Source organism: Ammospiza caudacuta, chromosome 4, assembly GCF_027887145.1.
Source record: "Ammospiza caudacuta isolate bAmmCau1 chromosome 4, bAmmCau1.pri, whole genome shotgun sequence".
Lineage (NCBI taxonomy): Eukaryota > Metazoa > Chordata > Aves > Passeriformes > Passerellidae > Ammospiza > Ammospiza caudacuta.
In genome coordinates, this window is record NC_080596.1 from 25526716 (window position 1) to 25541457 (window position 14742).

The 14742-nt window shown below is 40.9% G+C and overlaps 1 protein-coding gene across 1 annotated transcript in view; it reads right to left on the reverse strand.

Moving 5' to 3' along the window:
- The window catches only part of ANK2 (ankyrin 2), a 275986-nt gene that overhangs the window by 90599 nt on the left and 170645 nt on the right, over positions 1 to 14742 (reverse strand). Inside the window, exons 5-9 of the mRNA XM_058804381.1 lie at positions 7787 to 7885; positions 4480 to 4665; positions 4008 to 4031; positions 2065 to 2163; positions 802 to 900 (exon numbers count right to left, since the gene is read on the reverse strand). Of these exons, the coding sequence (XP_058660364.1) occupies positions 802 to 900; positions 2065 to 2163; positions 4008 to 4031; positions 4480 to 4665; positions 7787 to 7885 (507 nt within the window). The remainder of the gene's footprint in view (positions 1 to 801; positions 901 to 2064; positions 2164 to 4007; positions 4032 to 4479; positions 4666 to 7786; positions 7886 to 14742) is intronic.

A 14742-nucleotide genomic window follows, 5' to 3' on the forward strand; every position in this document is an offset into this window, starting at 1 on the left:
TCTCATGTCCAGCTCTAAGCTTTGTGTTCTAAAACACTCTTGATCTCTTGGACATGTAATTTTGCAGATCAGCTACCTAAATATCAGCAGCTCCTAAGAAGGAGCCCTGTGCAGCTCAGTCTGAATAAATGACAATGTTTTCCTAGATGATTCCAAAATCCCATTTGAAATATTTAACCCTGCCCATATAAAATGATGGGGATTTTTTTTTGCCCTGAATGACTGTGAAATCACCCATAAATAAAGGGCAGAGAGATGATGTGACATTTCAATAGGACAACAGGGAGAAGGAAACCAGTGAGAGTCACCTAATTACTACCCCATACTTTGTCTGGGGAAGAGACATGTGGCTCTGAGGAGGTTGCTTGCCTCTGTATCAGCTCTCCAATTAAAATGGACTGAGCTCAGTAGAGCTTCCACAGGGCATACTGCAACTAGCATGGACATTTAGGGATCAGGGGACTGAAAGGCTTGGATGAGTCTAGACCTTCCATTTCCTTTTGCTGTGCATCACATGTGCTGTGTCATGTCAAGTTGGACCAAATAACAGGCTTATTCCCTGAAAACCATCAGTTTCATCAGCTTTTTCTTGTATGATGTAGGCAGGTTATGCAGGAGACTAAAGGAAATAGCATTTCTGCCTCCTACTGTCACTAATACCAGCTGTTCTTGAGTCTGATACCCTAGAAAACAGTCTACATAAAATTAAAACACAATAAATCCCCAAAAGCAAGCAAGGAGAAAATCCCAGTCCCTTCCCCATAAGGGACAAAATCATATTCAGGGAATAGAAAGACTCACCCTGGTTTTGGCATCGATCTGCCCTCCACGATCCAACAAGAGCTTCACCATGTTTGTATTTCCCCTTTTGGAAGCCACATGCAGTGGGGTGATTCCATTCTACACCATGAAAAGAACAAACGATGAGCTGGATGGATCTGAAGGTGTGCAATGGGGGTGAATTTGGGTTCAGATCACAATAAATGAGACCATCACATAGTAGAGAATAAACAAGAATGTGCTAGAGCATCAGAGCTAAGCACACACCATATAAGCTAGAGTTAGTAATTCCTTCCTAAGCAAGAGTCCTTCTCCATTGTTTTGGGGTCCTTGAATGAAGGAAGCAGTGCATCTGCCCAAGCAGCAAGCATCGCAGCCCCAGGGCCAGACAAATACACAAACATGTATCAGAGTCCCAATGAGCCAATAGTCACAAAACACTGAAGCATTTCAATCACTGCAACGTACACAGAGGACACAAATGCGTCACTCCTACACAAAGGAACCTTCTTGTGTAGTGCCAAGAGCATAAAGGAGTGGTAGGCTGTGTAGGCTGTGTAGGCTGAAAGTCCTTGAAAACACTTTGGGTGAGGCAAGAGGTAACATTAGCAGCTACTCCAGATTGGAAGCAGGAGGGAGTCAGTCTGGAAGGCAGAACCCTGAGGTAATTCAAAGCGTGTCTGGCAAAATCAAACAGCAAACTTGTGACCTGGAAGCTGGGTTGAGATTACCAGAGGTTTTCATGTCAAACTACATAATGTGCAACAGCAAAGGGACTGGACCATGTAACTCTGCAGTTGTTTACCATAAAAGAGTAGTCATGATTAATTAGTTCTTTTACTGTTGAATTTGTATAACAGCCATATACTTTACTTTCTGGTTTTGAAAAAGAGTAACACGTGAAAACATGGAATTCAATCAGTATAGCAAATATCGAATACCATAAAAGCCAATCAATCCTACATCAATTTCCTGAGTACATCTAACAAACAGAAAAGCCACAGGGAACAGACACATTATAAGAGCATCAGCTTTCTGGAGCTGCCAAAGGATCATGCTCCCTCCAGCTGGGAATACTGGCTGTTACACAACTCCCAAGGCCTCCAGGACATTGCACAGAGACAACCTTTCAGAATTACTGCAAAAAAGACAACTTTGATCCCAACAGAACTTCAGCATTACTTTGCTCCTTTCTTCACTCAGCTCTTGCCTCAGAGTTGCCCAAAGAACCCCCCCATTTCTGCAGGCCACTAGAAGCAGGCAGGTGAAGGGGTGAGTCCGTACCCTGGCGGTGAAGTCGACGGCAGCTCCGCGGTTGAGCAGCAGCGTGGCCACGTTGACGTTGCCGTAGTGCGCGGCGATGTGCAGAGGGGTGAAGCCACTCTACAAAGGGAAACAGCCCTCGTTACACACATCTTCTCACACAAGGTCAGCTACTAAACTAGAGCCTGAGTCCAAAATGCTGCCCAACTAACACATTGTGGCAATTTTATCCAGACTGTGAATAGCTATTCTAGAGCACAGCCTTTGGGCAGAGAAGTCAGTTTACAGGTGGGAGATTATCAAAAGTGCTTCATTCTTTCATTCCCCAACTCAGCCCCCTGCATCAGTGGCCAATAAGATCAGTTTTCATCACAGAAAATATTAATGTATTAGCCATCCTTAAAGAAAATAAAGCAAGTTCCTTATTACCATTTGGAAGCAACATGGGTCTTTTAGGCTGGGTATATTTATTGGGGTTCAAAAAATGATCACAAAAGTTGCTGGACTCTTATTTTACTCCTCTTAGAAATAGAAATATGGACAACATATTTCATATCGGGCTTTTGTTTGTTTGTTTTTGTTTTTCAAAAGCAGTAATTATTCAAAATGCAATTAAAGAGTTTGGTTTACATGAGAAACTACTTAGTAGCATAGTAAAAGAATCATAATTATTTATATACAATTTGGATGGCAAAGGAGCTGAAGAAACCTTGCAATCCATAAATAAAAAACCCCACACTTTATTTGTTCTGTTTTGAATACTAGAAGGTGAAACCTGCTCCAGCTATGAGATGTACAATCTCTTGACAACAACATGCAAAAAGATTAAATTTTCAGAAACTAGGACAGAGAGCAAGCTTTTCTTCTCGTAAGTAATTCAAGTAGAAAGGGCCTTGCTTTTGAGGTTTCCCTGAAGAGCTTTACACTGATTTGACTGGATCTTGCTGATAGTTATAGAAAGGGAGGAATACTTCTGGCTTCTTGACTACAGCATGCTCTCAGCTGGGTTTCCTGCCTCTCAGTATCCAAACCACCATTTTAAGCTACTCCTGGAACAAAGGAATGTGAGCACGTGCTGCTCTCCTTCCACAGGCACTGCAGTAGCCCTTGCCCTTTCCCTCAGGGAAGAGCATGCCCCATGGAGCAGGTGCCCAGGGAAGCTGCCACCCTTCAGTTCACATCACTGCTGCCTCCTGGCAGCCTGCTCATGTGTGCACACACCAAGAGGGAAGCACCTTCCCGTGGGCATGTGCATCCATAATTCATTCCCTCCTCCAGCAGAGAAACTCCATTATTCAAAAGCAGGTATTGAAACAACAATCTCATCCTTGGAACTTTTTCTTTCTCCTAAAAGTGGCAATGATCTTTTGGGAAAATCCCAGTCCAAGCCAATCAACCTCGTGATTTTTAGTGGAAGTAAAATCCATATAAGAAATGTGTTATTTAGTGCAGGTAAATTCTGAATATATACTGTCCCTGAGGGCTTTGCAAAACTTTATGGAAAAGATTGTAATAGGAAGAATGGTAAAAAGAAGCAGATGCCCTGAACAAGTTTTTACCCTGGGGAATTTGATTATGTTTATTATTGTAAGAGACAGAAAATTAATTTTACCATTATTCTTGCTGAGCCAGACACCCAGATGTAGTTATGCCAAGTGAGTGCGTTTTCATAATTAATGAAATTGAGCTAAAAAGCATCTTTATCCTCTTAGCTCCATTACTTGCTTCAGACTCCTTTGGACAGATGTAAATTCTCAAAAAAGTCCTTCAATACTGACACAAGTAAAAAGAAATTCTAAGACAAAGGATGAATAAAAATAGGTTTTGAGTCAGAATTTTCTATGTATTAAAAAAAGAATAATATCTTCACTTCTATTGCTAACTAATAGGGAAATATTGGCAAAGAGCAGTGAAAATAATCATAAGTAACAGAAAGAGTAATTAAAAATTGTTGATGTCGGTACCTCAGTCGTCCTATTCACCATCATCTGATGCAGCATGGTTTGGGAAAAAGAGGAACAATATTAAAGACTGGCCGCAAAACGAAGAACTATGTTGCTTTTTCTGAAATGAGTTATGCTGTTAATTATGAGAAAAGCCATTCAAGCATGCATTAACTTTAAACACAATCTATGCTCCCGTGGGCAATAAACCAATATCCTACTTCATAGGGAAGCAGTGATTCTGCTTCCGTTCCAGTGGCTTCTGGTTTGCAAATAATGAGAAAAATCTGGTTACCAAAGAAATAGGAGGCAAACCCAAAAGTGAAAAAATGAGCACTTTGTAATTACTGTGCAGCTTAACACCGCAAACTTATGGGTATTACTGGCGATACTGGTGGAGCAAGTTGTCCTTCCCCACCAGAGCAGTTCCGTTTCCCCGTTAGGATGCAGGGATTCGAGGTGCTGTCCCCGGGCCCGGAGTCCGCCCCGTTACCTTGGACTGCACGTCGGCGTTGTGGTCGTTCTGCAGCAGCAGCGCCGCCGACTTGGTGTCATCCTTCCTGGCAGCGATGTGCAGTGCGGGCAGCCGCACCTTGCCCTTGGTGTCGTTCTCCAGCAGGATGGCCACAGCCTGGTTGTGCCCCTGCTGCAGTGCCACAGCCAGAGGGGTGAAACCGTCCTGGGGGCAGCAAATAAGGGGTGCTCAGCACGGCCGGACAGCCGTGGGGAGCTGCACTGCGCCCTTCGCGCACACCGACCTGGGGAGCATGTTCCCAGCTGTTTTCCACCTCTGCACTCCATCTCCAGGGACATGAGATTGGAGACACAACATATTTTAACTTTTTCAAACACCTTCAAAAGGCTTTCCAATATTTGAAATGCTTTGAAAGATCTTTCACACTTCAAAGTAATCTTTTTTTAAGTCAAGTGCAAGCAAAGAATCATTCTACAGCATCTCTCTTAATTACTTCTCATCTTAAAATGGGCTACAAAGCCTATCTTTAGCAAATTTTTGGTAAATTCACCGAGCACTGAACAGTGTCAATGTGAAAAATATAGACAGAATATGTTTATGAACATCTCACATATCTGCAAAAAGGAAGTGTATCAAATGCGTTTGCTGCTGTTCCTGTTCAAAGTTACACATGAATCATGAGTCAAGAAATCCAGATCATGTTTAGGAACATGATTTGAGGGAGGAAAACTTCACATTATTTATGTTTCTTGTAAAAAGAATATCAGAAAATCAATCTTTGCTTGTCATAGTTTTAGGTTTGTTTCTAAATTAGTTTAAAATTGTCTTGTTCCTCCACACGTGCCTGGGAAGGCCAGGGCTTTAAAATCCATGATAACAAGATAGCAGCTTGCTCTCCTGGTTTAAGTAGTACAGGCTACCAGATATTCCATTCTGATTTCAAAGTGAACCCTTGCTCTGATCATGCATCCTCCCCAAGCACAGGTGCTCTGTAATTACATGAGAGATGGGACAGCTTTGCTTTGGAATAGAAATACGGAAAGATGAGAGAAGAATAAAGGCCAAGTTAGGAAGGAATGAGAGCTAACATATGTTGAAAGAAACATCTGAAGAATTGCCAAGGCAATTTTTCCCCTCAGTAATCTAATAACTTTCTCTCCCTTTTGCGTCGAGCTGTGGGTAGGTGCATTGTAACAGCGATACGGCTGTGGGTTCTGCCTGTAATAGAGATTAAATTCTGTACAGTGAATTAAAAAGGGGGGAACAGCTGACAAAACAGCTGAACCGTAAAGATTATTCTGAGATTGGGGCTACATAAGGTGTTGAAATGGCTTAATGCATTTGCCTTTTGCCTATGGGAACATGAGAACAAATCCTGGATTAGAGACTCTTAAACTGAGCTCACCCTTACTCTCCTTTTTTATCTGCACATATAGAAGTGTGAGAGGAAATGAAATGCATCCAAAGGCAGGGCAAATTTCAAGGCTTCAAAGGTAAGTTCATCCATTTGATTTGCACCATTTCCTCATGTACCCTCCTCTAGAAGGACACAACTCTTTCTGCATTCCCCCTCCTATTGCCTCTGGAAAGCATGGCTGACCAAAGGTTGGAGACAACTTTTCATGTCCTCACCTCCCATGAGGAGGGCCACTCTTTGATGCTAAACAGAAGGATCTTCTCCCTGTATTTGAGTGACATCCACAGTTCAGGCTGTCATCCCACCTTACGAATGTATCATTTTTTCATCCTATTCATGAGGTGAACTCTGGGCACCTATGAAAGTGATGGTGGCTCAGGCCTTCCTTCAGGAACACTCACACAATCATGGAAACCATCCCCTCAGCAGGACCTGAACCTAAAACTGACCTAGTTAAGCAGCAAAGAGATCAACAGCCTTTACTTTACAAGCTACAGAGTGAAAACTGATCTTTCTAAAGGCACAAGATAAATTTGGAGTCAGAGTCAGAGTAGGAATATATTTTATTTTTTCTCCTTTCTGCCTCTTCTACAAAGTGGCACTACAGTGTGTGTTCTGTCAATGTCTGCACTCAAACAGAGGCCACATGAATTATAACCATCTCACCCTCTCAATTCCTGTAAACTGAATGAATTCCTAGCCAGCAGAAGCTGCTGGAAGCTGGCTGCCAGCAGGTGACTGTGGGCTGCAGCAGGGCTGGGCTCCTGGCTCCTTCACAAGGAGTGTGTTTCTGCCTCGTTGCCTGGCAATCATTTGGGATTTTGTGTTTCAGAAAGCTGACATGTAATGTGATCACCACATCTATGAAGGGATTATTTTATGAGCTGTCATCAAATAGTACAGTACCCACTGAGAGGAAGGACAGTAAGACAGCTGTTAACACTGACAGGTTTGAAGGGAAGGAGAGGGAGCATAAATGCACCAGCATTTCAAATTGATCCAATCAAATTGATCTGGATTGTGAAGACAATCCAGAAAGGGAATGTTTCTGAACAGACTAGAGAAAACAAACAGGAACAAAAGCTCTGGCCAGAGAGAAATTTTGCTATAGCTACTTCACATGTCACACACATAGAACAAACAGGAAGATGACACACTTTGCAGCACAGAGCCTATTCACTCACTCTCTTGGCTGGAATAAAGAATATTTGGCAGAAAGAGGAAACAAAATGAGCATAGTCCTAATGACCAAGAAGTTTTCTCCACTGCTCCTAAACCCCCTCATATGTGGAAGGAAGCTTGTTGGATTCAGTTCCTCTGGAGATGGAGTCTCCTCTCTCCAACTTAGGCATCTTTCCTGCTTGCACAGGAGTTACTGCAGGTTTACAATCCATACCCCCAGTAAATATCATCCTTCTGCCTATTTACACCCATGAGGCCCAGCAGTAGAAATAAAGTGTCCATCAAAACAACAGCCTGCCAAGCTCACTGATGCAATCCTTGTTAGTCATTTGGTTTCCAGTTTACACCAGTCAGAGCCAATAATGAACACTCACAAGTTACACCATGTCACAGGAGAGCCTCAGAATCAGAGTAACTTAAGGGAACAGCAGCAAGAGGCTGGAGTAGGTGACCTCCCAAATGGTTCTGTGAACCCAGCACCACAGAGGGCCTCACCTCTTCTGAATTCAACTGAAATCCCAAGACTCAGGTGATGGGTTCATGGTGGGACTCCATCTAGAGATCTTTTTCAACCTAAACAAATCTGTGATTCGAAAACAAAGCTTGCTAACAATGACCTGTTGGTGCCAATTGACACAGACAAGCCCTCTGGAGACAGCCCACACAGTTCTGACTTCAAGTGATCCGAATACACAGGCAAAGAAAAATGTGAGAAAACCCCCTCACCTCGGTAGCTGTGCTTTGGTTGGCTCCATTCTCCAGGAGATATTTCACCACCTCAATGTGGTTCTCTTGAGCTGCCATGTACAAAGGAGTAAAGCCATTCTAGGAGGGACACAGGAGAAAATAATGTCACATTGAAATGATAGGTACCAACAATAATGAGCCACAAGTGGATACACATCTAAAAATGCATTTGTGTTCTTGTAACTGAATGTAAAAAGAACAACCTTGTATTTTCCCCTTAATATAGTCATGTTCAATGCCATTTAAACCCAGAGAACTCTCTAGGCTTTCACACTCATTTTCTTCTGACATATTTTAAGGAAGCAATGGACACACAAATTATTAATACAGCTATTCCTTGCTGATAATGCGCAGGGATGTAAAGCTGGCAATAAAGTTTTATGAAAGCTGACAGGAAAGCAAGAGTTTCCTCCACTTATTACATTTACTTAAGCAAAAACATCATCCCCTGGAGACCATGAAGCCCATACCTTCTGACTAGCTCAGTAGAAATGGCAAAGGCTTGGCATACTACGATAAACTTCTAATACATAAAACATTGCAAAGCATCCAACATAAAGGAACTCAGCCTTGCTAAGGAACAGCTGCATTTCTGACCATACAGCAGGTTCAGTTATCATTTAATTAAAAACTTAAATTAAAATGACCTAAATTTATTAAAATAATTTGCTCTGAATAAAATGTAATTTTAAAAAATTATTCTAAATCTATCAGCCTACAGTAGAAAATCTTTCTCTGCAATAAAGTAATTTAATGAAAACAATTGTAATTAATTACCTACAAAATCTTGATGAAAGAAAGGCATGGAATTCTGTCTGCCTGATCAATAATATATAAGAATTTTTAGGATTTCTAAGAAGACCTTAGAAAATTCTTCAATATTCTGTACATTACTATGTAACATAAGAGGACAAAAATCTTCTGGCTTGAAATGTCACTTTAAGCTAGAAAATAAACCATAAACCAGACTTCAAACATGCAATTTATTTGATTTTTTATTATCTTGTGTGCTCTCACACTGAATGACAGGGTTGTGCATTCACACAAGCAATCAGAATCAAAACAAATACAATGATAATCAAAAACCTTGTTTCAGGGAAGCCAATATTATTCTTTCTAGGAAACCTGCTGTGGAGGCATTCTAATAATTTCCTAATGAAATAAAATCTCATTTTTCAGTCACTAGATAACACAAAGATTGTAGAACTGATGTCTTTACAACCTCCCTCTGTGTTTACAAATGTAGAGGACTTTTCAAGCAATAAACCTAATTTATGTTGTGGATGTTGTATGATATCTGCCATAAAAGTTTTAGCAAATATTTGAATGCTGCTTTGCATAATATCCTGGCATTTCCACTGACAATCTTGGGACACAGAATTAAAAAATGGCACCCAGAGAACACTTAACAGCAGTTCAGTGCCAAAACCAGGGGGAAGTATTTTGAGTGGCTTTGCACAGGAGTCAGTTATTATCCAATATTCTCAGAAATTATTCAAATTATGGACTCTTATAGTCACAGATAATATGACTAACATAGTCTGCAAGTCCATCACATCATAGGATCATCATTTGAAACCATGGTCAACAGACCTGGAAAGGTAATTTAGTAGGGACAAACACAAGTTTCTCTCTACAGCTGGGAAAATAAACTGTCCACACAGAGAATGATAAGTAAGACAAGAATTCTGCAAAAAAGGCCCTAGAGGTCACAAATGTCTTCCAGAGACTGGTCACTGGTCAAGGAGCTCATTCTGCTGTAATAAAGAAAACCCTTGCACTGGCATAAAAATGTATCTCCTTAGGGAAGTTATCTTTCCTTGAGAACAGGCTAATAAATGGTGGTGTTCTGGCTGGAAAGGTCAAAGTGAAGGAAAACAGTCTTTAAAGGGAAGAGCTCTGTTCTGCATATCCATGACAACTAAAACAAGAAAGCAAAGTTTACAAGGCTGCTGGAGGGAAAATTCAGGTAAGACACCAAGAAAAGCCTCTTAAAAATAAGGTCAGGCTGATGGGAAGCTTCCTCTTCCCAAATCACTGCAAAGACCAGGCAGCAAACTGGAAGCTCACAGAGCCAGCCTCTCCCATGTCCCCTCCTGGGGCAGGAGGTGGGGAGTCAGGGAGCTCTGGTCTCCCAGCTGCTCCTCAGACAGCTCTTAACAGGGAGAGGATAAGGGATCCCATCATAGCATAAAATAATGGAAGGCTGTTCACTGAGTAACTGGGAAGGTGAACAAGAGGCAGAGGCAAGAGCTGGCAGAGGGAATTAGGAACAGATTGGCTTCTTTTCCATTGCAGTTGTAGGGAACAACACAGAGGAGCCTGCAGGTAACCAAGCTGGCTCACTGTTCCAGCTCATTCCCATTCCGGAAAGAACCAACGTGGCAAACTACGAGGGATAACTCATAGTAATTTTCCACTCGCCTCATCAGCATTTTCATGGCAAAGTCTAATCCTTCAAATGTAATACATGCCACTTGTAAAATCCTTCTAGCTTGGAATATTACAAGGATCACACTGACTGAATTGGGTGAATATGACAATTTTCCAGCCACAGTAAATCAATTTGTTTAAAAGCTTTGAAGAATCTAATTTTTTTAATCAACTCAACTCCCTGGTTCTGGAACAGAACTAGGACAATAAATCCTGGATTAGGAGACTAAAAACAACACGTACATGACTTCATGACCTTTTAATACCATGAAATACTTAATGGTTTTCTACACAGAGATCCAGAAGAGTGTGCCCATTCTATCATACTTGTGCTATAATCACCCCTGAAATTACAGAAATTAGGAGAAAGAAAATTCTCACACAGAAAGACATAGTATCTTTGTTTTCCTTCAAGCTTCATTTATAGTCAGAAACTACTGTATGTATTTTGTTGAAATCTGGCTCATTTTGGGAATTACAACATGCTAAGAGCTACGTGCAAAACTGCCTTTACCAGACATGCTGGAAAACATTCCTCTGAATTTCTCCCCCTGGCAAGGTCAAGCCTGACTTTGTCTGCTGGCAGGGAGAAGTCTGCTTTCTCAGTGTGCTTTCAGTGAAGCTCTGGTTTCAGAGCTTCTAATTGCAGTGTCCCCAACTGCAACAGTCCTGGCCCTTGGCCAGGAAACTCCTATTTTAGGATTCCCAATATGCCTGCTCCCCTTGGAAGAGCTGTGCCCAGTGGGATTAAGTGCTAGCCCTCCTGGAGCTCTTCCTTCTCCCCTGGCCACTGGAGCCCAGATGTTCCATCTTCCTCCCAGCCCCACATGGTTTCTGTGATCTGTCTCCTCCATAGTGAGTTTCTCTCTCTCAGCCAGTCCTGCACTTCCTGAATGGAAACACCCACAAAAACCAGACCCTTCTCTTCACTTCCTTTCCTTTTGTCCATCTAAAATCCCCTTCCCAGTTTCTCATCTTTTAGATGAGCGGCTCTCTACTCTGCTTCTAGAGATATGTCAAATCTCAAGTCCCATAGCTTCCCAAACTAAAGGAAACATTTTCCCTTGACTTTCGTTTCACTGTCCCCAAATGTCTCCTGCTGTACCCATGGGAAATGATTCTCTATGGCCATACTGCAAGGGAGACTGACCTCTCCCCTTGGCACATGGAATGGGACTCTGCAAGTTTATTGGGCCACTGGTGAGCACTGTTTATTTCAATAAATTTCCATGCAGTTTATGATCCCATACTGTCCAGAATTAAAGAAAGAATACTGACTGTGACCTGGAAAAGGAGAAATGAACTACATTTTTCTTTCCTGTTAAGCTCAGCTGTGCAATCTTACTCTGTCTGTATGTTTAGATTTGGTGCATCATCTGAAACATCGAAATTAATTGTGTAATGACATATAACATTCATTTCCAAACAACGGTTTCATCAGAGTATTCATGGTGAGAACAGAATATGCCAATTTCATTACCCCCACAAATGTGTACTGCAAGATGTTTACTGCTATAATATAAAGTCAGAATGAGAAATTATCACTAAACAGATTATATTTCATACTCTGTTCTTTCTACTACATTCACTGATTTACTGGCTAATTGGAGAAAATTAGTAGCTCTCAAATGATTTTTCAAGCTATTAATGTAAATTGGCAAGTCTATATATGACTCAGAATTTGTATCATTAAATTGTCCCCGAGCCCTAATGAAGAACACAGGCTGAAGAAGCAGAGGGATTATTAGGGTATTGAGAAAATCACACAATTCTATAGCTTGGTGGAGCTTTATTTCATGGCAGGCTTTCAAGGAACTAAGGCTCCTCTTCGCAGGCAGTACTGATTTGTTAGCTGTGGACTTCAGTGTCAATATACATATTGTATCCATATACTTTATCCATTTATCCATATATTTTTTTAATACTGATACAGAAAAGAGAGAAAACAGAGGTATATAATCTCTAGATTTTGCCTATTTGAAGAAGATTCATGAGGGTTAGCAACATATCCTTTGACTAAATGGTTAGCATAAACCCACATGAACATAACTATTTTGTATTATTTTATAGGCCTCCAGGAACTGTTTAGGACTGTATTGGATGACAGTGATTATCAGGAAAGAGAAGAAAAACCGGCATCTCATGCAATGGTTTACAATCAAGTGCTCATATCTGCTTAGTTCTACTCAATAAAAACAGATATTGACATGAAGGATGAGATGAGAGCGAGACAAGCTTAGATTATTCATCAAACAGCTCACACACATTAGCATATCTGTGTGTCATGGTCCTGTGCTAAAATAGTGCTTTATGCAGTAAGATCATGATCATTTGGGGACCTTCAAGTTCAAGACCTGTTTGAAAGTGTTATCTGTTCTTCAGAATGTTGCTCAACTTCAACAACAGAAAGATCCTGATCTGAATCTTTGTTCAACAACAATCTTCCTGTTTTCCCCATTTTCCACCAGCACCAGTCTAAACCAGTCTAAAAGTGACTTCTATGCCTCACCCTAATAGTTCTACCTTCAGGTGCTGCTTCCCTCATCCCAGCTGCCAGAATCTCTACAGGAGAGGAAATATCTCCAGCAGGTTATTCTGTCTCAAAGGGGAGAACGTTATGCAGGGAAGGAAAATAACAGAAGAAGTGGGAACAAACTTTTGGGCATCACTTTTTTACTTTGAGGGGGACCAAGCACTGGCACCAGTTACCCAGAGAGGCTTTGGAGTCTCCTTCCTTGGAAATACTCAAAACCCAGGAGATGTTCCTGGGCAGCCAACTGTGGGTGATCTTGTTCAAGCACAGGAGGGGACAAGATGAGCCCCACGGGTGTCTTCCATCCTCAGCCCTTCTGTTACTCAGTGAAAAATCCTCCAACAATCCAAGCAATAAACTAATTGTAATCAATGAAACATGAGGGTGACAAACGCAATCTGCAAACTAAATTCAAAGTACACATCTTGATAGAACCATCAATTTCACAATTCTGGAAACTTTGCTCAGTGCATTATGCTCAGAGCATTATTTTCAGTCAATCTATAAATAAACACTCCATAAGAGGATTATATCTGAGCAGGAGAGATTCTGTGTATAAAAGGGTGAATTAAGGATAGATTATGGTACTATGTTAATTTTCTGAAGTCTCTTTTTTTTGTTGCTCTTAGCTTACATCAAAATCCAGCATTTTAACGTAGCAGTAACTTGAACAATTATTCACCTCCACATTTCTTTTCCATTAAAATATATTTTCCATAAAACATATGTTTTTTAATGAAAAATAAACTCTTTCATTAAAATCTCATAAATAATTGAACTATGACATCTATATTTACATTCAATCTAACAGCAACTGGGAAATTTGTGAAGATCAGGGTATAGATAAAGGGATAAGATAAAGGGAAATTAATATAATTTAATTATAAGGTGCCTAATGGATATCACTTTGCCATACTGTCAACAGAAAGCGGCCTACTCTGAAGAAAGACTGGGCATATTCAAATCAAGAACTCCTATATCCACATTATAAGAGGGACTCAGTAAAAACACCTTTTATATACATCCACAAACAATTGAAATGCTGTGGATTTCTGATGAAAACATCGCATGCTTTCAGAACAGAAATTTTCCTCCATGCTTCCCAGCAAGTAGTACCTTATATATTCACTCACCTGAGCTATCATTTCCTTTTATAACAAAGCTGGAAAGTGCTAGTAAGGATGTCACAGAGATTAGATGTAAGTATCTGTGCACACAGAGGTGCTGGATGTAGGGTGGCACATCCCCAGGGGGAAAGCAAGCTGCTCAATTCTGACCTGCTGTAAAATGCCCCAGCCAGCGTCAGCCAATAATTTAGGTGACAATTCTTGCATCCATGACACATGGCAGATGCTGAGGCCTGCAGAGTCCCATAGATTCAAGATGAGACAAGTAGTCAGGAACACGATAAGAATTATTTGATTTAGGGAGGCTCGTCCCGAAATTGGTTCAAACATTTAAACGAAAAACCCAAAAAAACAACAGCCAAAAAAAAAAAAAAACCCTAAAAGATTATTTACTGGTTTGAGAAAACACATTATAAAGTGATTTGTAATAAATATTTCTTTTTTAAATGTAGTGACACAGAAGCCTACATGGAAAATAGCACCACCCCTTCAGCTGTCCCACTAATTCCCTAGTAATATAAATAGTGTTTGCCACTCTATACTTACACCACAGCAATAATGACAAAGCCTATGGATAAATGATGCTGCCTGGGCTGTGATAAACTTGGCAAGTTCATTCATGAGGAATCACCCAGGACTCCAAGAGAAGTACTATGCATATGACACCTGCTGCCTCCCCACTGCAAGGCCCCTCTCTAGGGAAGTGTGAGTTGAAGTCACTTCTGAGCCCAGATGCTGAATGTAAAGAGCACAGATATTCTATTTCAGTAGCTTCAAATATCACAGTATTTTCCTCAAGAACAGCAAAGTAATAACAGGGCCTGAAACACAGCCAGTCAGAA